The sequence below is a fragment of the Mauremys mutica genome, chromosome 10 (genome assembly GCF_020497125.1).
Source record: "Mauremys mutica isolate MM-2020 ecotype Southern chromosome 10, ASM2049712v1, whole genome shotgun sequence".
NCBI lineage: Eukaryota > Metazoa > Chordata > Testudines > Geoemydidae > Mauremys > Mauremys mutica.
In genome coordinates this window covers 5,164,862-5,190,308 of record NC_059081.1, presented here as the reverse complement: position 1 = coordinate 5,190,308, position 25,447 = coordinate 5,164,862, and the positions used below count along the sequence as shown (strand labels likewise).

Below are 25,447 nucleotides of genomic sequence, written 5' to 3'. Positions count from 1 at the left end.
ACATCCACTAAAGCAGCATGAGAAACAGCAATGGGAGAGACAGCAACTTTTTTGAAATGCTACAGAGCATTACACAAATGACTGTGGAGCACATCCAAGTAGATCAGTTGTGACTGTGAAGTCATGGTGGTAAAAAGATTGCAAACCCTTGTGTTTTAATTGCTCAATCTGATCCAAATCTTCTGGGTGATTCTTGAAGATGGATACATAAAGTAGGAATTGATGGGAAAGCCTTCTCTACCTCAGGATACAATACAAAATAATCTATATAAGATAGCAAAAGAATACATGCAGAAGCCTGAAAAAGAAGATACAGGAAACAGAGAAAACAGAGATAGTGGGTGTTTGATTTGAATGTTGGTTAGTATGGTCTGCCTCAGTCTCAGGATTACAAACCTATTTCACTTTCTGGTAAATGCTCGTCTGTTCTCAATACAACAATGTTTTAATCAAAATGCTATAACTGAGTAAAGAACCATCCTGCCATATGCCAAGAGAGCCTTTCATTTAAAGGTTGTAATTGACTTATGAAAATCCTTCTATACTAAAGTAATTTATTTCCTTAGTAATCTTACATTGGATGGATTTTGCTTGTACTACAACTGGGATTTACAATATTTATTTCTGCAATGTAGCTTTTTATTGACATGCTTACTTCTAAGCACGTGTATTCTTAATGAAAAAGAATGCAGGATCGGGGCCTAGTTGGCATTCTTTAAACAAAGCTTTTCTTAAATAAAAAGATGTCAAATAAAATATATTTGTCAAATAAAAAGATGTCAAATAAAAAGAGGCAGTTTGCATATTAAAGAGCTGATACTAATATATTTTTATCTCTTTATAACACTGTCACAGATTCCTCACCTGAATCAGTGCAAGGTGAATTTCCAGTTCTGCAATTCTTTTTCCTATACAACTGCGAATGCCATAACCAAATGGGATGGAACCAAAGTTGTCCACTCTGTCCATGTTGTCTTTCCTCAGCCAGCGCTCAGGTCGGAAATCATTTGCCATTGGGAAATTCTCTTCCTCATACGATGTAGCATAATGACAGAGTGCTAACTGGGTCTGAGAAAACAAATGACATCTTATTTTTAATTAATTCTGATACATATAGCAGTAATAATGATAATTGAGTTATAATTTCTGTAACATGAAATATGATAGGTAAAAGATGATGTAAAGAGCAGGTATCTCAAAATTAGATCTCTTTCTCATTGGCTCAAATTAGATCATCTTCAAAAACTTTTAGGCTCAGTAAAAGATTCCTCATGAGCTTGCATAAACAGAAAATACATAGGAGAATGTAATATAATAAACCCACTTATGTACTGTTTTTCTCCTATATGTATTGCCTAACACAATCAAAGGAAAAGAGGAAGAAATGGTTACTCACCCTGTGCAGTAAATGAGGTTCTTTGAGAGGTGCGTCCCTATGGGTGCACCACTGTAGGTGCGGCAGCATCCCCTGCACCTGGGATCTTCACCAGCAGTGCCCGTTAGACCACACGTGCGCACCTCCCCTCTCTCACACTGTGTGCGGGATGTATATATAGTGCTGTGCGGTCTGACCACCCCCAGTTCATTCTCTGCTGCAGAGCTTATATTTTCGTCTCTGAAGTAGAGGGGAGGAGGGCGGGTAGTGGAGCACCCATAGGGACACACATCTTGAAGAATCTCAGTTACTGCACAGGGTGAGTAACCTTTTCTTCTTTGAGTGATGTCCCATGGGTGCTCCACTGTAGGTGACTATAAAGCAGTGACCCTAGTTGGAAGGCTGGGGCTTCAGAGCAACATGTACTGTCGAGGATAGGACAGCATGTCCAAAGAGAGTATCTGCTGCAGCATCATGCGTAATAGCGTAGTGCCAGGAAAAAGTGTCTGTTGATGCCCATGTGGCAAACTTACAAATGTCATCAATGGGGACATTATTAAGAAAGGCCTACGAGGAAGATAATGATCGTGTGGAATGTGTTCTGATTGAGGTAGGAGGTTGTCCATCATGGAGTTCATAAGATAAATGCATACACTGTGAGATCCATTTAGAGAGGCATTGTTTTGATATATCAGTGCCTCCGGATCTTTTGGTGGTGGAGAGGAATAATCATGGCGATTTCCAGAAAGGTTTAGCCCTGTCCAAGTAGAAGGCTCATGTGCGCCTCACGTCTAGGGTTTGTAGAGCTGCCTCCTGTTGATTACTGTGAAGCAAGGGAAGTGTATTGTTGATTGAGATGAAAAGATGTTGGGACCTTAGGTAAGAATCTTGGGTGTGGGCGTAGTTTAATTTTGTCTTTTCACAACACTGTGTATGGTAGGTATACCACGAGGGCTGTGAATTCGCCTTCCTGCCTAGCAGAAATGATGGTGAAAAGAAAGATCATTTTCATTGATAGGTGTATGTAAGAACAGGTTGCCATTGGTTCAAACGGGCACCTAGTCAGAGAACGTAGGACTAGGCAGGGGCCCAGGCTGGGGTCGAGTCTTCTATATGGCGATAGAGATTTTGAATATCCCTCAACAAGCGCTTCATGAGCAGCTGTGTGATCTCAGAGTGGCCATCAATGGGGGAGTGAAAGGTAGTGATTGCCACCAAGTGTAGCCTAATAGAGCTACTGACCAATCCTGGTTGTTTAAGGTGTAGAATGTAGTCAAGAATAAGTGGCAACAGAGAGTGTCAACCTGACGTGAGGTGCATTAGCAGTGAAATCTAGTCCATTTTTGAGTGTAAGTGTGTCTGGTTGTGTCACGCCTGCTATTCAAAAATATCGGTTTGATTTTGTCTGAGCAGGTTATTTCTGGACCCCCAGTACCACAGAGGAGCCAGGCTTTGAGGTGGAGCATCTGTGGATTGGGATGGAGAATGTGTCCTGTGAGAGGAGCCACAGTTTTAGGTAGAAAGAGATCGGTCAGCATATCATCATGCATAGAAGGTAAGTATACCAGACCTGTTGTGGCCACGTTGGAGTTATTAGTATGACATGAGCTTGATACGCCTGTATTTTGTGAAGTACTTGGAATAGGAGAAAGGGAGGGAAGGCATAAAGGAGTGGTGCATCCCAGGTTATGAGGAATGTGTCCCCCAGCAATCCACGCCCCAGTCCTGCTCCGGAACAGAATTGAGGGCAGTGGGAATTGTGTTGAGTGCCCAAGAGATCTATCATGGGACGGCCCCATTGGCTGAATATGAGTTAAAGTGCTCACATATCCGGCTCCCCTCCCACTCATGATCATGCAAGAACATTCTGCTCAATGTGTCTGCGGTTGTGTTCTGGAGTTCTGGGAGGTATGCGGCTGAAATTGAGATGTTATTCTGGATACACCAGTTCCACAATTTGATTGCTTCCGAGCATAAAGAGTGGGACCTTGCTCCACCCTGCCTGTTGATGTAATACATGCAGGTGAGATTGTCCGTCATCACTCTTATGGTATGATGTTTGAGAAGAGGTAGGAAATGTCAGCAGGCATTGCAAACTGTTCATAGCTCTAGGAGAATGATGTCTAAAGTAGATTTGGGACAACCATCTGCCCTGCACTGTGTATTCGTGTAGATGCACTCTCCAATTGATTAGGGAGGAATTGGTGTTTAGTATCATAGTCGGTGATGGTTGTAGGAAAGGAACCCCAACAAAGACATTGCTGGGCCATGTCTATCACAGCGGTGAATCCTTGACTTGCCTCGACATGGATAAAAGTTTGTGAATTATGTGTTTGTGGGGGAGGTATACGATACAGAGCCATGCTTGAAGACATCGCATGTGCAGTCTTGCATGCCTGACCACAAACATGGTCACTGCCATGTGGCCTAGAAATTGGAGGCACATTCATGCAGAGATCTGGGGGCAGACCGGTGCGGCGGATATCAGATCTGTTATAGCCGAGAATCTGTGAGGTGGTAGGAAGGTTCTGGCATGTATGGCATCCAACTGTGCACAGATGAATTCCAGTTCTTGTACTAGCATTAGAATGGACTTTTCTAGGTTCACGAGGAGGCCTAGCTTTGTGAACAGGTCCATTGTTATATGGACAGCTTAGAGTGTTGATTTCAAAAAGGGCCTTGAGGAGACAGTCATCCAAGTATGGAAAAATGACAATTTCTTGTTTCCTTAAGAAGGCCACAACTACTACGAGGACCGTGGCATAGAACCTTGCAGGTTCAAGAAGAGCTTCACTAATCTGTAGTGTGATCTCTGAGGAAGAGGATGTGTGGAGAATGTCCAGCAGTTTATACTGCTGGTCTTTGACTTCCTCCAATGGTATCTGGAGGGAATCCACAATCCTATGGAATAGATCTTGAAAGTGCCTGAAATCATCGGTAGATGTAGGGGGTGGAGGCATAATCGCCTTGTCAAGTGAGAAGGAGGAAAAATGTAAAGTTGGGGGAGCCGCCTCTTCCTGCTCTTCCTCCTGTTCTTCCTCCTCATTTGGTACTGGTGGTGGTTCGACTTCCTGAGGGTGAGAGACTGATGGAGAAGGGAGAGGTTTAGGTCTCTGGCTTTGCTCTCTGGGAGGGTTCCTGAATTGTGCCTGTAGCCCAAGGGTCCCAATATGGCCAGTTTGGTGGGAGTGGCACATGTGGCTGCATCCACAGTGGTCCCTGCCAGGATTGGGGGCCAGAGTGAGGATAAGCCAGTGCAAATTGTCCAGTCGTCGAGGGAACAATGGAGCCCTCCTCCTCCTCCTTCCTGGGGAAGTGAGGTGCTGTCCTCGGCGAAGAGAGGAAGGAATGTTGTGAATTCAGGGAGGAAGACAGAAGTGGGGGGAGATCCCATCAAAGAAGTGGAGACTCGGGAGTGTCAGATATCAGCAGGTCTTTAGAGTATCTGAAGTCTTGTGGAGTGGAAAGGAGCATCATTGGTGCCTTTGTACTACACGATGCTGAAGAGAGGGTGAATGTCCCTGAAATTTCAGAAGATGGCTCCAGAGACTTAGCCGATGACTTGGCCACTGCCGAAGACTTGCCTGGTGCCGAAGATTTCAGTGTCAATGATTTGGTTGGTGTCGGTTACTTGGCTGGTGTCAACGATTTTAATGGTGCTGAGGACTTACTTGGTGCCAAGTGCCAGAAACAGTGTCAGTGCAGTAGCTCCAGCAAGCAGGCTGCCTCAATCCCCAGAGCTGGGAAATGGCATTGAGGTCTGAAGGTCTGGCCGGATAGGGTATTTAAACCGTTTCTTTGAGCCTGTACCAGAGGTACTCAGACAAGCCCTGGAGCTACGTCTCTTATCGGATGAGGCTGAGGCCACCAACCTAGCCAGGGACAGTGTTCTGTCAGGCTGAGCCTCAGAGTGTGAGGAGGAGGAAGCCTGTTTCTTGCCATCTGCACGATCACAGGATGACTCTCTCTTCACAGGGCATGGAGAATGGGGGTCGGCAGAAGACTTGGCAGAGCATGAGGGCCTCTCTGGGGAAGAGTCCGGGCCCGGATCCAATGCTGGATGTAGCAATCTCTCCATGAGGAGAAGTTTCAATCTAATGTCCCTGTCCTTTCTGGCTCTGGGTTTCAGGCAAGGCAGTGTCTCCAGACAGCAGATACGCTGCAGGTGGCTGGCGTCACATGAAGGCGGCCCCACATGAAACGCACTCTTAAACTTTCCAGAGTAGCAGCCGTGTTAGTCTGTATCTGCAAAAAGAACAGAAGTACTTGTGGCACCTTAGAGACTAACAAATTTATTTGGGAGAGACGGGTATAAGGGTGAAGGGAAAAGGCTTCCCGGTTGGGAAAGGTGGGAAGTGAGAAAAACAGAAACCTAAACTATGAGAAGAACTGTAAAGATGAAGTTAAAACCAAAAATATATATATTTTCTTTAGCTAGAAGGAGAAAGAAGAGGAGGAAAATACTAACTACACTATCAGGTAAGGCACTCTCTATGAGGGAATAGGAGAAGCGGGCTCTGCTAGTGGATTCTGTCCCAAACCAAAGGTGGTAGTGAAGGAAGTGGGGGCAGTCAGACTGCACAGTGCTACATATACATCCTGTGCACAGCGCAAAAGAGGGGAGTTGCACATGTGCGGTCCGATGGGCACTGCTGGTGATTAACAGATTAACTCTTAATTCACACCAGTGTAACAGTGGAATTTGGCCTCAGGAGGTGACACAACAGGAGATAGCATGGCAAAGAACATACATCACAACTTATAATATAAAAAGAGCAATGAACAGAAGCCACATGTGTACATCTAAGAGCAGAATTTAGCCATAAGGGTTGACACAACAGGCAGTTGCATCACTCCTTCAGAAACATTATGATCTATTTTGCCAACATATATCAGAATTAAACCAGTGGTTTTAAATACATGATTCATGAACCAAACCCACTCCCAGTGCGATGTATTTTTATGGCTCACATGCCATACTCAGATTCTGCAAAATCTAAGCTTTCATTTTTTTAAAAATTAAATTTTTAACCTAATGATTGTGAAAATAACTTTCCAAACACGAACCAGGTGTAAATCAGTGCAATTCTTGAATCTGCAGACATTGTGAAAAAATAACTTTGAGGGATATAGATTCCGCAGCTCCCTCCTTAACCTCATGGGTTGTTAACATTAAAGTCTATTTATGACATTGTAAAGGTCAGCAGTAATTATTTAACTGGTGTTATTTTAGAGCAGATGGGATGGGGAAGGCACAGAACTGGGAATTGTGTCAGGAAGAGAAATGCAAGATGGAGACGGGAGGAGACAGACACAAAGGCTCATATCCACAAAGGGGGCTGGACCATGGGTCTCCCACCTGCCAGGCGAGTGCTCAGCACACCAGGCTATAAAATTATTCTCACTCTGTCGGGCACTCTGACGAACTATTGATTTAAAGCGCAACAGCTTGAACAAGAGGGATTGAGGGAGCCCCACATCAAAATAACCCATCACTCAGTGGTTAGAGCACTGTCTGAGAGGGGGGGGAGAACCCTTCCCACCTCCTTTCTCCCTATCAGGTAGAGGGGGGAATTCAAACTGGGTCTCCCACATCCTAAGTGAGTGCTCTAACCACTGGGTTATAAGGTTGGCACCACTCTCTCCTCCTCCTCTTCCTCCAGTTGTTTGTGTGGAGTGAGACAGATGCCTAATTCATTCTCACAATAAACGAGGAGGCCTGACTGCAGCAGAGCGGCTCCTGTTTGTGGATCACTAGCAGAGATAGGTGCCTCCCTGCAGCCCAGATTTAAGTGCCTATCTCCATGAAATGGACGGAATTTACGGCATGCCACTCTTGTCAGAATTTCCCATTGGCTAGCTTTAGGCAGCTCCTTGCCTAGTGTGCTGGCTTTTGTGGATCGTATTCTTAGACACCTATCTCTCCCCATTCATTGTATAGGGAGCCTAGGTGCCTAACTCAGATGGGGATCTCATTGTTCCAATGATTTTCCAGGTAACACCTAAGTTCCTTTGTGGATTCAGGCCAAGACAGTGGAAAAGGAGAGAAAGAGAAATGAGAATGTAGAAGAAAGGAAAACAGAGATTAGAAATAGTGGCAGTACTAAAGGTGATCATGTTACCAAGAGAGATGCTGAATGCAAAAATAAATAATAAAGAATGTTAAGAATGCAAGGGTCTGATTCTTTACACTAAGGCCCTTTTACTTTGCTCTGACAATGTAAAAGGGTTTTAAAGAGGGAGCAAATTACATTTACATCCATCTAAAAGGCCACTTAACTCTTCTACAGCAGTGTCAGAGAGCCTTAACGTGAATGAGAATCAGGCCTTCTAAATTTAGTTACTTTGTAAAGGCATATTCTACTCTTCATCTTGTGTAAATCTCCAAATGGTATCAATGAGAGTTCCACTGTGAACTGAGGGTAGTTTGTAGTCCTAATTTTATACCTTGGCTAGGACCATAATTAAAACAGAAATTCATCTCTCCTGACAGAATGAGTCTGATACCCCAAATTACACTAATTTACAAAAATAATAAAATGTGTGCACTAGTTTTGAAACCTAATCACAGAATCCTAATACAAATTTATCAGCAGCCCTCTTTGTTTCTAGGGTACTGAAGAGTAAAGCCAAAACTGAAAGGGTAAGAACCAGTCCTTCTAATAAGGAAAACACTCACATTTACATCAGGATTTAGGTAAAAAACATAGTCAATGATTAATTTTTTTTTTTTCAAATGAGCACTATTATAAATTCCTCTTTCCTGTGCTCCCATCTTTGGTGATATCCTGCAAAGTCACACAAGTGTACTTCTGTCTTAATGGACGACTTTCTATACATAAAGACACACATCTGTCAGGATTGGTCTGGGTATATTTATCCTGCCTCAACATGGTAGGGATATCTCTATAGGAGATAGGGTCAGGGACAGAAGATGATCTCTTGAAGTCCTCTCCAGCCCAACATTTCTATGAAGAAAATCTGTTCCTCTCCCTCCATAAGACCATCACACAACTCACCCCTTTAGGTATCAAGTATCCTCCAACAACCAAGTCTTCTTGTGTCACTCTACCATTTCCTGGCAATACTGGGAATAACCTACAGACAAATGTTAAGGAAGGATTCAGCATCTATAATTTATAAAATTTACAAAGGATCCAGTTTACATACCACTTAACATACACTCAGATTGAAGAGAATTGTAGCAAGTATGGATTTTGTTGGGGACCAAAAGAGTGTGGGGCACCATGGTCTATTGGTTTCTATAAGACTAGTTGCTAGTATCTCTGTAGTTCTAATTTTGGTTCTGCCAGAGAAATAATGAGAGACAAGATGGGTGAGGGTAATATCTTTTACTGGACTAAAGTATCTTTTCCGGACATGAAGAAGAGTTCTGCATAAGCTCTAAAGCTTGTCCTTTTCACCAACAGAAGCTGGTCCAATAAAAGATATCACCTCATCCATCTTGTCTCGATAATATTTTGGGACCAACACAGTTACAACAACATTGCAAACAAAGGTGAAATAATGGGTAGCCTTAACATGATAAATCAAGCTCGCTGCCTCAGTTTCTCCATCTGTGAAATAGGGATAATGATACTTCTGTCATTTTACTTCCATGAGCACAGGGACTGCTCCTGGCTAGCAGAGCTAGCCACCCCTAAAAGGGAGAAGTAGGTTATGCATCCATGGCCTCAAGAATTGTTGCAGTGGCCACACTCTCCCTATACTCTCTGAGGCACAACTTCTCCAGAACTCCTGCTGAGGTAGTGTGGTTTCACAGTCCCTCACAGTGACCAGTGCTCTAATGGCACAGTCAAGCTCTTAATTATCTATCTTACAGGAACATTGTGAGCGTTAATTAGTTAATATTTATACAGCACTTAGAAAACATAAAGCATTATATAGGTGCTATGTATGATATTAAATTGCTCAGAATGCCTAGGTATACTGGTGATACAATGAATAAAAATAGTAGCAGCCACAACCACCAATAGCAGCAACTGAATACATATTTTAGCTTGGACACAAGAGTTACTATAACCAGAAAGAAACTGGCAGACAATTGCAAGTTGATAATTAAAAGTTTCACTTACCTCAGGGTTTCTTTGAGCAGGCCTCTAATCATTGGCAATTTGGGGACATCATCTGAAGTGGGAACTTGATCTTTTCCCAGATTATTGACTATCTCTTCATACACAGATTGCTGAACTTCAGGATGCTTTGCCAACAAGTATGTTGCCCAGGACAAAGTGAAAGAAGTCTAAGAAAGAAACCGCCAACATCATCAGGAAAAAGAAAAAAATAATGAAAGTAGCTACAAATATTTAATTCAATGCCAGGAAAAACAAGCAGGTTTTCAACTAAGGATTCACTATGTACACACACAGTTATAAAACAAAAGGACTATCAGTAACATCTGGGTTTCAGGGCATCGAATCAGTCTACATCATCCTCTACCTCAGCCCTTTTCCACCTGGAAAAACACCAGAACTATCCCTCCTCCATATTTCTACCAGTGAAAGATCAAAAAGCGACAGGAAAAGTAAACTACAAAATGATATATGTAATACAAAAGCTATAAACATGAATGGATGAAATTAATAGCTAGTTCTCAGTTATTGCTGTGCTTTTCCTCCCAACAAAAATATTCTGCAGGAGACAGAATGATAGAATGCTACGCAGACCATTTCCACCCGCTGTCAGCATATGGCATTCTCCTCACAGAATCCTACTAACGATAACATTGATATTACCATTTCTAGGATTATATCTCATCATTTAGTAAGTGATGCTGCAACACTATGCATTTTCCAGCAATTGGAAACTACTGTAGCACTAATATGACATAATTCTACCTCCTATGGAAAGTTTTCCTGTCAACTCTTAAGGGGAATGTGTGTATAAATCAGAGTTTAAAACAACCCAGCATAATTCACCTTTTTACTCTCTTCATGAATAAGCTGTTTCCATTAAAATGGCATATTCAAAGAAAACAAATCACACATTTATGATACTAATGATCATGAAAGACTGTACGGAATTAGGCATTTAAAGAGACACTGGCAGATTAAAAATCATAAATCCCGAATGTGGCTTGCCCTGCATAACCACACAAAGGCAGGGATAGGACATAAGAACAGGAGCCATGGCCCCATCCTTCTCCACACCAGCTAAATGAATGAAGTTGGTGCAGGTGCGTGTGTGCGTGGGAGACCACATGGTACCACATCCAAAAAGAAGATACTGAAGCCTCTTTTGAACCTCCTTCCCTCAGAACTCCTATCCACAGACAGAATACCTCCAAGACTGATTGATTCAGTGTCCCTTGGCAAGCATGGCAGTTTCCTTTTTTATAAACAATACCTTAGATTACTAAAAGTGAAAGAAGATTTAATCTCTAATTTATTTTTCACCATTCATGTGGTCTGAGTTTGCATTTTTCTCTGCTTATATAATGAAAATAGATTATTCAGCTTCATTTTTGTAGATAGTTACCAATCAGTTTTACTTTCAGGTTCTCATGCACTAGCATAATGTTGGAATTTTTGGGTTGCCAATGTTGGTGGCACCAGGCATGGCCCAGTGTTAACAGAAGGGTGGAAAATGACAGTGCCAATGAAGGCTCCCTGTATCAGGCCTCTGCTTGTCCGAACCGCTTCCATGTTTAGACTTTAATTAACCCCACGGGCCAGACGGAAAGAATGGAATGTGTGGCAACTAGTTATCAGTACCAGGAGGCAATTATACAGCCTGCTTGCACCTGGCTGAAGGGAGTGAAACAAAATAACCGGTCGGGAAAAAGTTACTAACGAAATGATGTATTTTCTGCCAAGTATGATTTAACCTGTTTAGAGTAATTGCTACGTTATAATGTATTTGCTGTATGGGAACTAAAAGGGAGGAAGAAAAGGGCGGGGGAAGGGGGAGCTGGGCATTGGGGGGGTAATAGAAATGCTTAGCTAAAATCATGTATAAAGAAAGAGAGCGGCTTGTATGGGGTGTGCTTGATTTGAGACGTGTGTCTCCAAGCATCCTGCTATTTGAGGTCTCAAATAAACCTTTTTTTTGCTTCTCCACCCTGGTGTGTCTATTGGAGTGAGGCACTCCGGGCAACGAACCACTGTTGCTGTCGCCTCGGGCCTTTGTGCCGGCAACAGTTTTGGCGTCCCTGGGTGGGCTCGAGGCAAAATTGTGCCTTGCCCGGACTCCTCCAATGGCCGGTGGACGATGGTCACAGCCGACGCCCAGCGCGCACCGGTGCCTTTACCGGGGGCCTCGGCAGAGACGCGTCAGGCTGACCTTGGAGGACACAACGGTGCAACGCGCTCAGATAGTGGAGAAGCAGCTGCGGGCGACGGTGAGGAACCGGTCCTGTGGATAAGGTAGGAACAGTCCAGTGGTGTGGACTTTTGCCTGAGGCTGGGGACGCCCAGCCGTTGTAATTCCCACTAGACGAGAGAGCGTCCTATAGTGGGTCAAGGGCAAGCCCGTGGTATGGGGCAAGGACAGAGTACAGGCAGGGCACGGTGTACACCCTTAGAATGCATTCTGATGAATTGGAGAGTGTTTGAATCAGATCCATTGACTAAAAGCAAACTGAAAAGGTTTTGTACAGTAGACTGGCCTCAGTATCAGCTAGAGAGCTAGGAAAGGTGGTCACCGGAAGGATCACTTAATTACAACACGATCCTTCAATTACTCCTGTTTTGTCAGCGAACAGGTAGCTTCTGAAGCTGTTTGTATGTAGAGCTCTTGTAAAAATCCCTCATCATATGCCCCAGAGCTGCACTGGGAGGAGAACTGTCCGTGGGAACGTCTGTCTCTGCTGGGCTCATGCCATTTGAATTTATTGACTGTGCAGCAAGATAAAATGCATCGTGGTAATAGGAAATAATGGTCTTGGTGTGTGTGTGTGTGTATACCAGTGTGAGTGTCTCTCCTGTGTAAGTGCCCTGTAGGGAGAGATCCATAGTTTATGTGCCGCTAGCGGGGACAGGGCACCCTCTGTGTGTGTGTAAGTGGAAAATGGGGGAGGGACAGTCTAAACATTTTAACTCACCCCCTAAGGGTACCCCAGTATGTTACATGTACGTACATTATGGTCCTGAAACCTGCAGGTATTTAGAGAATTGGAATTTTTATATCTAAACAATGTCCATTAGAAGGTATCTTCAATCTAGATAAGATCATACATCTCAGAGGAGCTTTTAATCACAAAGAAAAGTCTCTGACACAGTGTGAGCAATTTGTCTAGGAACGGGTTAATTTGAAACTCGGCTAACCCCAGAGATAAGGAGAAAGCTGCTCTGTGTACAAGGTCAAGAATCAGTACAGACTATGTTAAGTACAAAAAAAAAAAAAAAGAAAAAACTGCTTTCAGCCCCAGCTGGTTGTGGAAAATAGAGACAGAGGCAAACCAAAGGCAATACAAGTTACAGAACTGAGATTGCATTTGCAAAGCTTAACGGTTCAGTGAGATCCAACAGTTTTTGCAACTCCGAAGCCGGACAGGCAGCTGACCTGAACTGGAATCTCTGAAAGAGATGCCGCAGGAAAGTCCAGGGTGTAAAAGAACAGCCCTCCCAAGAGCGGAAGCATGTTGGAAATTCTGGGAAAAGCTGTATACAGGATAATCTTCCGTCCACCTATTCCCCTTCTCTGAATGTTATATACAGACATGAACAGTCTGGACATGTGTGAGTATTAAAGTGGCTTAAGGCTTGGGGCATTCATGTTCTTCCTGAGTGATGTGGGAGTGTTCCCAACACTCTCCATTGTTGTTTTATTATTTTTAATGAAGCTTTACAATTTGGTTATATGGTGTGCTTTCTCTATCCACCCTCCCCCCACCGTCCTGCAGTGTCAGTTTGATCACCTGACATGAGGAATTGATTGGTAACAGAAATTTGTCACAGTTTGGTGAGCAATAGAGAATGGGGGAGCCCTGCAGAATTTACACCATCTATCTGTTTTGCCCTTGTTATTTTATGTTTGCTTTGTTTGGTATTGTTGGTGTTATATGTTGAGGATTGTATGATTAAAGGTGTGCCCACTCTCAGCCGCAGTAAGTCTGAGAACTGGAGGGGGGTTTAGCATTCCTCTCTCGACCCTGGTTGACCGGGAAGGGTGGCAGGTGGATCTACCCCCAGTTGTAGCAGGACTGGGCAATAAAGTGGTTGGAGAAAAGGGAGGACCCGGGTAGTCTTGTAAGTAAAAATGTTTTAGGGAAAAGACCAGAAGGGTGGGGGCTAGTTGTGAAGCCCAGCCTCCTAGCTAACTGGTAGTGGAATACGTTGGTACCCATGGAAAGCACGGTTCAGCAAGGAAGGCAGGATCGGGCCCAGGCAGACAGGTAACAGACGGAGAGATTGGAAAACAGGTTGAAAACTTTTCGGGTGTAGTGAAAGAACAGAGTAAGTAAGTATACGCATAGGGGTTCAAATACTCAGAAGAATATTTGGAATGGTGATCTGAGTTGGTAAGTGGCTGTTGAAAGGACAGGCAAGTGATTTAAGGCACAGTGAAAAGTTAACTCTATAGTTGCTGGAGGGAACAGCAGTTGAACTTTGTAAACGTACTAAAGTAAAAAGTTCTTGGTGTCTTTGAAATGTTTGTAAATAAATTCAGGCAAAGAAATTATTAGATTGCAATCATTTGGCTATGAACAATTTTGTTAAATTAGCTGAAGAATGTATACAGTGCTATGTAATTAAAATTGTATTAGGCTCTAAGAGCACTGTGAGTGATGATGTTTTCTTTCAGTGTTTACAAGCAGGAGTTACAAGTACAAAGCGAGCCAGCGAGCATCTGTATTAATGCAAATTATCTAACTAATAAGATAGGAGCCATTAAAACAGGGGCTGCCTATAAAACACATACAAGAAAATATGGGGTAATTCCCTTGTTTTGCCTAAAATCAACAAGAGTATTTGTATCTTTTTAGTAATGATTGCCTGCCCAGAAGGGGTAGACCTCTGTTTTTGTCTTTCAGATAATCAAAGAAAATTAATGCCAGCTGAACAGCATTCAATATACCATGCATTTACTAATGGAGTAAAGAATTAAGTTTTGTGTTCTATGTTCTGTCTTGTGGTGTTTGTCTTGTGGCCAGAATTGTTGTGTTTAATATTTTCATGGGATGGTCTGGTTTAAAATCAAGTGAAAGGGTTGGATTAAAATGCAGATACTTGTTTTGTTCAACTTAGAATACAAAGTGTTTGGATACATCAGGAAAAATGTGATATACTAAAGTCTAGTACATTTCCTTAAGAGAAAGAAAAACTTTATTGGCCAAATCTGTTAATTGAAAGTTTTTTAAATTGATTGTTTAATTAAAGTTATTAAAATTTGCATATTAACAGTCTTTGGAAGCAAGGACATGAAGAGTTAACCCACTCCCCATATTGTGCATGGGATCCTTCTGGCTACCTCAGACTTCTAGCCAGCGGGCTGGGGATGGTGGAAAGCTATTGGACTAGAGGTTATATTAAGTGAACTTCTCAAAGTGGGTGTGCTTGTCCTGGCTTGTTGTTCTAAAGCTCTGTAATAAGGTTAATTTAGTAAAAGGGTATATGTGGCATACATTAAATAATAAGTGTATGTGTTCATTGTTAACAAAAGGTGTATAAATGAAAAGTAAAAGTTTCCTTTGTAGGTTAAAAGAAGCCAAAAAGGGGGGCTTGAATATACCCAAGCACCTGTAAAATCTGCAAAGACACTAATGCAATGTGTTAGGTTTCTTTTCTCACAGGTAAAGAAGCACTATCCGAAGACCCTAGCAGCCCCACTACTCCTTGAAACCAGAAGACCGGATCAATGTAAAAGACCACCAGCGAAAGACTGCTTTGGCTCCATGCTGGAACGGCCCTTATTAAGTCCTGCTGACTACCAACACCGCTGTGATGTGCCAAAGACTGAGTGCTTGGACCCATGATTCTTACTGCAAAAAGACCCCTCCACCTCAGAAAAATTTTCCTACTGATGATTAGCCTATTCCTTTTTCTAGTTCTATTGTGCTTCTGGACAGCAGAGAAAAAGGACAAGGTGACGTGCTGGTTAAACCTCTCCCTTGTCCACGAACAAATCTGCTGTGCCTTTGAATTTTTCTATAAGAAGCAAAACCATTACAGGGTGATGTACTCGTAATCCCTCCCCTGTAGAATGCTGAACTACAACTGTTTGGGGAAAGGAGGAGAAACACTCACTCCACTAACATTGCCAAAGTCCAGGAATTCCTGACCACAAAGGACATTGAGAACTGACCCTGGTGAAGAAACAAAGAATTACACACTGGCAGGAATAAACTTGTGGGACCCATGTTTGGGAATGTGGTATTAATTGGATTTTGGGGTTTATTCTACAGGCTGCGCCCTGTGTTTTGGATAAATCCTTCAGTATGTATTGCCCTCCCTAATTGGATTTTAAATGACATTGCCTTTATTCAGTTTTCAGATAACTTTTACATACCCAGATTGCTCACAAGGGGCTGCCATTAGATTAGCACAACAAAGAGCCTGGGTTATTTCCTCTGAAAAAAGAGGAAATTGGGCAGATCCCTGTGGGCTGGGGCTAACAGTGTAACAGCCATTTGGAATATTCTTAAAGGCCAAGAACATGATAAGAAATTGGGCCAACCAGAAAGGGCCACTAGCCTTATTTCTGAAGTTCAGCTAACCCAAGTATAGGCTGGAGTTGGTGAGTTACATGTCATTTCCACCCTTAGTTCTATAACCCAGAAGTTACTGACACAGATGGTATTGAATATCACTGAGGCTGGGAAGGTATTGCAGTGGGATCTAGTATGTTTAGAAATTCAGGATTTCCTGAATGACCAGCTGATGGCCATTCAGAGTGATCTTGAGCACCAGATTTGACCCACTGCCCTTACAGACATATCAGGAGTACCATCTATCTGTGGTCATGAAGACATACTTGGACACTTTCTGGGTGGAAGTGTGGACATTCACAGTGCTCCTTCCAAGCATATGGACCGGTTAGGGTGGGTGTGGGCTCCCACATACCGAATCCTGCTGGGTCCATGGGGAGCATGCATATGGGACTGAATTATTCACCGAGACATCTGGGAAATTAAACCACTTGGTATACCTACCTGATTTATAGTCAGTGCCCCAATCCCTTAGTTGTTAAATGAACATTCCACTCTTTTGTCCATGCGTTCATTCTTGGGTTGGGGTGACTAAGCTCAAAAGAGCAGTTGTACATATTTCTGCAAAGCTTCATTGTTTTTTTGTCTTTAAAGTTTGAGAAGACTCAGCCAAAAGTTTGTTGAGTATTCTCAAAGGGGGGAATTGTTGGTGGCACCAGGCATGGCCCAGTGTTAACAGAAGGGTGGAAAATGACAGTGCCAATGAAGGCTCCCTGTATCAGGCCTCTGCTTGTCCGAACCGCTTCCATGTTTAGACTTTAATTAACCCCACGGGCCAGACGGAAAGAATGGAATGTGTGGCAACTAGTTATCAGTACCAGGAGGCAATTATACAGCCTGCTTGCACCTGGCTGAAGGGAGTGAAACAAAATAACCGGTCGGGAAAAAGTTACTAACGAAATGATGTATTTTCTGCCAAGTATGATTTAACCTGTTTAGAGTAATTGCTACGTTATAATGTATTTGCTGTATGGGAACTAAAAGGGAGGAAGAAAAGGGCGGGGGAAGGGGGAGCTGGGCATTGGGGGGGTAATAGAAATGCTTAGCTAAAATCATGTATAAAGAAAGAGAGCGGCTTGTATGGGGTGTGCTTGATTTGAGACGTGTGTCTCCAAGCATCCTGCTATTTGAGGTCTCAAATAAACCTTTTTTTTGCTTCTCCACCCTGGTGTGTCTATTGGAGCGAGGCACTCCGGGCAACGAACCACTGTTGCTGTCGCCTCGGGCCTTTGTGCCGGCAACACCAACAATATACTGGTAAAAACAAATTTATGAAAATATTTCTGTTGGTATAACTCTACAAAATTGGAATCAGAGAGCAAATTTGACATGACAGTGACCTTTTCAGCTTGTGTTTATTTGCAAAAATAGGACACAATGCTGAAAATCCTGTCCCCAAATGTGTCTACTCTGCAATGTAAGCCCAGGGTTAGTAGAACTTGAGTTAGCAGACAATGGGTTTGTTTACCTAGGGCTTGAGCATCGATACTCATTTGTAACCCCAAGTTAGGAATTGTTGAAACCTGGATCCCAACCTGGGGCTCCAGTGTCTATACTGCATTATGTAAGCCCAAAACCAACCACCCATATCCCTGACTTCCTTGAGCCCTCCCAAAATGTGTACACTCTAGCCCTTTGTTCATAGTGCAGTGTGGGAACACCGGACTGGCCACCAAAAGACTGTCAGGTGGACAAAAAGCGTTGGCTGGTCGGATTGTGTAATACTTTTTGCGGACTCCCTGGGCATAAGTTCAGGGGGGCTGCATCTACACTTGAACCATCAGACCCAGCTTGACTCAGGTTCAGACACTCTGCCCCAGGGGTGCCCCTGGGTCATAGCCCTGGGTTAATGCGATTTGTGTGTAGATGGAAGGGAGACAAGGCTTCAGCCAGAGTTCAAATCCTGGGCTTACATTTCAGGGTAGAAATAACCCAAGAATCCTCCTTTTAGCCTTCCGTCCCTATAACATCCTTCACTACAGCTCAGTTCTGGGCTGCTCCTCTCTGAAGAGGCTGATAGCTGTGCCAAACTACATACAGGCGTTATTGTGATATAAACAGTGTCTCCTTTCAGGTTCCCAGCTCCTTCAAATCCTCTTCAAAACTGGCTCTGTGCTACAACAGCCAAAATGCTTGGAAACCAAATAACAGCTTTACAAATGTATTCAAAATTTTTAATAATCCTTGTGAGCTCTTTCAGTTTCCATCATGTAACAAAACCTGAAATGCCAGCAGTGGGGAAACAGGGCTCCCTCCATTTCTATCATGTACCAGAAGTGGGGGGAGCCAGAAGCACAGATTTCTCATATAAAGTAATCACTGTCAGTTGAGAAAGCTGTATAAATGCAAACACAAAGTCTGTTGTCATGAACTAGTACACTGCCCTTTTGGTTTAATGAAAACTCTCTCAGCCTAAAAGTGGAAAATTAGGGCTTTGAAGGTCTGGAAAACTAATGGGATGAATCAATTGTGTTTTATTTAAATAAACAACAATAAAAAGCTCACCAAGCTCATAAGCCTCTGGAAAACTTAATCAATGAAGTAATTCTCAATACAGAAATAAGCCCTTACATATGCTTTTTGTTCTGAGGCTAATAAAGTTTCTTTTTTTCCCAGCCATCCTGAATCCCTCCAGACCGCTCTCACACCCAGAGAAAGCTGAATCCAATTAGCAATAAATGAGCTGGATTTTTATTTCAAGCTTACTGGCAAACAAGCGTGTATAGGGTTGTATATCTTCATCAAACCCTTCTAGGCTTGATCCAAAAAGCTTGCTTAATTACAGTCTCCAGCGCATGGCTCATTTATATCTCTGTGGATGAACCCAATCCTAGAATGCAATTCTCAGCTGTGTTGAGCCCATGCTGTGGGGCAGAGAAGGCATAGGTGGCTCTAAAACCACCTTTATGCCACCCCAATCTCTAATCCATGGGGATGTTCTAACTTGGACTGTCAAGAATGGTTCCTTAGGCATTCTGTGTATCATACTCTAGCCTCGCCGCCCCCCTCCCCAGGCTCCATCATGCCCCGCCCCTGCCTTGGAATGCCCCCCCCACACCCCATCATGCCCCCTATACCAGGAGAGTTGGCAGAAAGATGGCACAGAGGTCAGGCTTCCTCCATGCTAGTGACTTCACATCATCCCCTTACGGTTGGTCTAAGGTCCCCTTGATATCAGGCTAGTGGCGCAAAGGGACTTTAAGAAGGCCACATATCTTATCTATAATGTCTCTCAATGATTAATTGTACATATACCAAAATCCATTAGCAAGTTCTAAATATACCTTTTTTTTTAAATAGAGACCCTCAATAGAGTTGCCTATTTCAGTTTTTCTGACAGGCCATTAAATATTTATTCCATCCCCAAACTAGAAAAGGGAATTGAAGAAAAACTAACAAATACATATATTTCTATTAGACTGTGAAGTAGTGTCCTATAGGAAATGGTGGAAGCCCCATCACTTACAAAGTTCAAAATCAAATTACACTGTAGAGAGTACATTTTGGCTTCAGTGGCCGGACTATATGAACTAGTATGTATTTTCCATTACTACTATGATTCCATGATTCATACATGCAATTTATGATGCACAAAAACCCTTACATAGCACTAGCACTAGGTTGCAAATGGAGTGGATTTATACAGCAATAAAATTGTCCAAACAGAAAATGATATAATAATAAGCTTACTGTGTCCACTCCTGCCAGAAGCATTTCAGTCATATTGGCATAGATCTCTTCCACCGTAAGCTCTTTACTCAGTAGGAGATAAGTGAGTAGCCCACCTTTTACTTCTTCTCCTTGGTCCAACTGGGACTGAATATCCTTTATCTTGTTGTCAACGTGGATTTGACCTTTTAAATTACAGAAAATTTTAAAAAAATCCCCTAATCATTGTTCAGCCCCTTTTCTTCCCTCCCTTCTTTCCGATTTATACTTCGATGATTACAAACATGGCACCTCAGGTGTAGAGATGGGTGATGCTAAAGATGAGGTCATACCACAATGCTTAAACCACCCCACAGATTGGTCAGATGCTGACTTCATAGAAAAAAGAACCATAATTGGCATATTCTTGTATGAAGACCGCACATACATACATACATACATACACACACACACACACACACACAAAACAGGTGAGATAGTCAATAATCTGGGAAAAGATCAAGTTGTTTGGTTTTGGAGGTGGGTGTTCCACAAGGAGAAATGGTAGAAACCCCATCAAATGAATTCTTTAAAGCAATCAAAAATGTATTATAGGGAATAATTTTATATGCGTAGGGGTATGGACTTGATTTCCTGATAGATCTTGTGAATCTTTAATTTTAGTCCGGGGGAAATTCTGTGGGAACCACCCTCCTCACAGAATGCCCGTGCTTTGCATGGGTGGGGGGATGATGACCATGGGTGCAGTTGGGGGGAGGGCTCCCCCCACCCAAACAGAGGTGAGGCATGGGGGAAGCACACGGGGTTACCTGCCACTGCCCCCTGCCCCTCATTTCTGCAACTGCAGAGCTACCCAGCTGAAGGAGGCTGCGTATGGGTTCCGCGGACTCTGCAGTTGAATGCCGCCTCTTGGATCCTAATGCCAGTCGTGCTCCCCTTCTGTGTGCTGAGAGCCTTCTTGTTTTCTGTGCAACAGTGAGTGACCATGGTGGGACAGGGTGAAGGGGGGCTGAGGGGAAGAGGCAGTGGGGAAGGAAGAGGAGGTGGAATAGGGAGGCGGAAGGGAATGTGGGAGTGAGGAGAGTGGGATAGGGCATGGGGCAATCAGGGAGGGGGATGAGATGGGGAATCACAGAGGGAAGCAGGAGCCCGGCATGTGGCATCCCCTTGGCTGCATCTGGGGCTTCCCTGTTAAGCAGGCACATGGAACCCTCACCCTGACAAGCCCTAACCCCCTACACCTAGACCCCTCTGCTGAGCCCTTCACACCCAGACTCCCACCCCACTGAGCCGCAACCAGCTGCACCTGGATCTCCACCCCATCAAACCCCACTCTCCCAGCAACTGGACCCTCTCACTGAACCCCCAACACTCAGACCTCCTCCGCCAAGCACCATCTCCCCATACCCGGACCCCACCGCCGCCTCCACTGAGCCCCCTACATTCAGAATTTTAAAATCATATTAAAATAATTTTGGGGGGGTGAATAATTTTTAATTTATTGGTGCATAATTAGCTCAGGAGTAATTACTATAGGTCAATACAGCTGCAGCCATATGACAGATTTATATCATTAATAATCTGAAAGAACCTCAAATCTTCTCTCAAAAAGTATACATTTGGGGGAATGTAGAAAAAGAAGATTCTGCTACAATATGAATGAAATAATATGCAGTCACATGCAGTTTCTAGCAGGGTGAAAAGATTAGAGGGTTTTTGATACCCCTACATTTTAAATGAGAAACATGAAAACAGAACTCCACTTCTTCAGAGTGATTATAGGCTGCTGAAATGCTTGTAAATAGAATGTTTCAAACCATATGCCATACTTTCCCTTACTTTTCTTCCCTCATTTTTTTAAGTAGTAGGTATGTTTGCATGAAATGCACTCAGTATTTCTTAAGATCTTATGAACTGATTCCTCATTTTGTTCACAGTCAGTTGAAGAGATGATGGTTTTGTCACAGAGCTCCTGTTCCAAAACTCACTGAAGTCAATGGGAAAAAAACTTCCATTAAATTGAATAGGTTTTGAAAAAGTGCTTAACAGATTATTCTAACTTCAAGTGAGGAAGAAGCAACAGAACAGATGAAAATAAATAATGAACCAGTAATGTAAAATAAGGGACTAGCTAGACCATATTGGCAAAATTGTTTCCAAATGGAATATTTTTCAAACTTTTACGTAAGAACATAAGAAGGCCATAAGAAGAGTGCAGTGACAATACCAGCCCGGCATATCTCAGTAAACGAGATCTGCCATTGCTTCTGTGGTGCTATCTACAGAGCAGCCTGCACAGCCACCCCATGCGGTTGCCACCCAGTCTACATCCCCTCTCTCTACGAGGAGAGCGCTGCCTTGCTCGAGCAGTATGAGGCATCTGGTGACCCAGATGTTGCTGACCCTCTGATCGAATCATTGGACACTGCTCGCTGAGCCAGATGGGAGGAGATGACTGAGAGGATGAGCTTTACCCGCTCCAGCCACAAGTGTTGGAGTCTGCTCTGATGCCTTGGAGCAGCACAGCAGCCACCTGCACTCTACCGACCCTCAGTGACACCCAACCAAGTAGCTGGACACCTACTTAAAGTGGCTAGAGCACCTTTGGAGAAACAGGTGCAAAGACAAGTGAGGAACAAATGATGTGTGTTTAAACATGTACACCAGATCAGAAGCTGCCCAGAACCATTCACTGTAACAGAGCTGGAACAGACACTGGATAGCATCAAGTGTGGAACAGCTGCAGGCTATGATAACATATCTCTAGAATTCCTGAAAAATCTAGGCCCCCATGCTCAGCTTTGGCTTGTGAAATGAAACAGGTGAACAAGACAAACAAGGTGGATGGGTAAATGGGGTAATAAAACAAATAAGCTTTAGCAAAAAAACAAATGTCAGAATATCTTTAACCTCTGGATAATAAGCACAATTTCACAGAAACACAGCAGATAGAGATGGAAAAGATCTATTGGGCTGAACAGTCCATCACTTGGCCAATAAAGGATTGTTTCCTAGAATACTTTTCCTAGTTTTCTGTTCAGTCTACTTTCAATTATCTAAATTAGTGAGGCTTCCACCACTCCTCTTAAAAGATTACTGCACCACAACCTAGTAGATCTCATTGTGAAGAAGTTCTTTCTGATACGTATCCCAAATGTTCATCTAGTTTCTCTTACTGTACCACCCTAAATAATCCTTTAATACTTCTCACTGTAGTTTATTCCTACTTTTCTTCCTCTTCCCCAGTTTCTTACTATAATTTTAGGGTACAAATGCAACAAGCTCTGTTCAAATACAGTGACAGCAGCTACAGAGACAAAGTTGAACTTTTCTATTATTAAATCTTACTAAATTTGAAGAGTCCATCCCAGGATCTGCAGAACTCTCTCCAGGGTTTTGGAATAAATGGACGAAGCCATTTGGGAATTGCCCCTGCATACATAGTTGTCTTAAACATGCTAAACATCAACTCCAGAGCCTCAATGTATTCCACAGTCTTCTCTGGGATGTTGTTTTCCAGGCAGCCCAATCGGGATTCATACAGAATAGTTGCCACACCTGCACAGGAGAAAAGTCACAGAATTTACAGTCCCTTCATTTTTTTTTCTTTATTTATGGTACAGAATTAAAAGGTAAAAGGAACATAACCAAGTTTGCAAAAACATGGTTAATTAGTTTGACTAGCACTTACTGGAGATGGTTTAGGGATAAAACAGTCCCTTACAGAGGGTAGATTAAATGACCTCCTTATGTGTCCTTTCTATGATAAAGGAAATAACTTTAACATCTCCTTTATCTCCTTTTTAATAGATGGGTCCCTTATTTGACCCATGTTTATATTTTCCTTACTTTCTTTAAACAAAACTAAAACAAAACCAAACACCTACACACATCACTTTTCTGTAGACTCATAACTAGAGCTTTCAAGAAACATCACAAATTATTATAACAAAATTCATACTCAATATTGAATAGATTGCTCCAGAATGTAAGCTTTCATTTTAAAAAAAAGTTTCTCATTGTGAAGAAAACGTGGAAGATCTGAACTAAGTATAACTAAGTATAACCAATGAAGGGTTGTTTTACTGAGTTTCCAGACGGACGGAAATAATAGCTGTGAGCGGCATGAATTGTCCCATTCATCTCAGTCAGGATGTTATTCTGTGACCTAAGAATGGCTGTTCATTTTTTTAACTGTCACTCTCAACCAACTGACCTCCTTATCTGGATGTTTCTGCTAAAATGATCAGCAGTGAAACAATATTGACAAAAATATTTAATATCTTAAATGCACATTTTTAGGTGAGTTAAATTCTAGGTCTAAATTATTTCACAATGTAAATCATTGATATTATTGACTTTATATCCAAGGTAAGAAAGTGCAGGGTAGAGGAAAGGATGAAAATTCAAAGGAACTTAAGAGAATTTAACTCACTGATCAATTAGAGGGAGTCTGTAGCTCAAAAGGTTAAATTGCTTTAAGACAGCTGGCACTCACCTGATGCTACTATTCAGATATTATCTAGTTAGCATAGACCCAGATTATCTTACCAAGTAGTCAGCTGTTTGAGACAGTGGCTTCATAGGTCAGCAATGCTGGAAGTGGTTACAAATCTCAATGAGTCAGCTAGTTCTCAGCAAAGAGTGCCAACACTTTAAGCATCAGGCAGTCACACAGTGCTTTATTATGCATATGAGAGAGAAATGGGATTTTCTTAAGATGGGTGTTACGTGATGTAATATTTTGTATTATTTATAAGACTAGCTCATGCAGAACTCAAAGACAACCACACCACAATTTATCCAGGAATTTAAGGATATCATCAAATCCTTCCCTAAACAACTCCAAGAGCATAGGCACCGACTCCGTGAGGACTCCAGCCCTGGAGCACCCACAGAAAAAAAATATTGGGTACTTAATACCCACTGGCAGCCAGCTGGCCCTTTGCCCCCCAGCAACTCCCGTCCAATGGCAGCCCCGCCAATCAACTCCTCCCCCTCCCTCCCAGTGCCTCCCACCCACTGCAATCAGCTGTTCCACAGCATGCAGGAGGCGCTGGAGGTAGGGGGGAGGAGCAGGGACGGGCGCACTCAGGGAAGGGGGCAGAACTGGGCAGGAAGAGGTGGGGCGGGATGTAGACTTGGGGAAAGGGGTCTGGTGGGGGTGGGATCTGGGGCAGAGTGGGGGGGGGTTGAGCACACCCCAGGCCCTGAGGAAGCCGGCGTCTGTGTCCAAGAAAAACTCTACAATTTCATCCCCCACAAACCAACTCCAGGGACCTTCTACATGCTTCCCAAGATTCGCAAACAAGGGAATCCAAGCGGACCCATCATATCTGGCCATGGCACTCTTACTAAAAGAACATCAGGACTCATAGAAACATCCTTAAACCATTCATCACACAAAGGCCCAGCTTCCTCTAGGACACAACTGACTTCCTCCACAAACTCTGCAGTATTAACAACCTCTCTCAGAACACCATCCTTGCCACTATTGATGTCACCTCCCTATATACTAACATCCCTCACAATGACAGCATAGCTATCTGCCCCAAATATTTACAAGACATTGGACAAACCTTATATATCTACCCCAAACACATCGCCAAACTCATACATTTTATCCTCACCCATAACCATTTTTACATTCAACAACAAACACCTCGTCCAAACCATGGGAATAGCTCTGGGTACTAGGATGGCTCCCCAATACACCAACTTCTTCATGGGCCACC

At 43.0% G+C, this 25,447-nt stretch overlaps 1 protein-coding gene across 2 annotated transcripts in view; it reads right to left on the bottom strand.

Moving 5' to 3' along the window:
* Positions 1-25,447, bottom strand: part of LOC123378225 (cytochrome P450 27C1) — a 44,292-nt gene that overhangs the window by 1,941 nt on the left and 16,904 nt on the right. For both annotated transcript variants that reach the window (XM_045031776.1, XM_045031777.1), the window contains exons 4-8: positions 23,061-23,270; positions 19,734-19,897; positions 9,472-9,638; positions 8,395-8,473; positions 865-1,068 (exon numbers count right to left, since the gene is read on the bottom strand). In XM_045031776.1, coding sequence (XP_044887711.1) covers positions 865-1,068; positions 8,395-8,473; positions 9,472-9,638; positions 19,734-19,897; positions 23,061-23,270 — 824 coding nt within the window. The remainder of the gene's footprint in view (positions 1-864; positions 1,069-8,394; positions 8,474-9,471; positions 9,639-19,733; positions 19,898-23,060; positions 23,271-25,447) is intronic.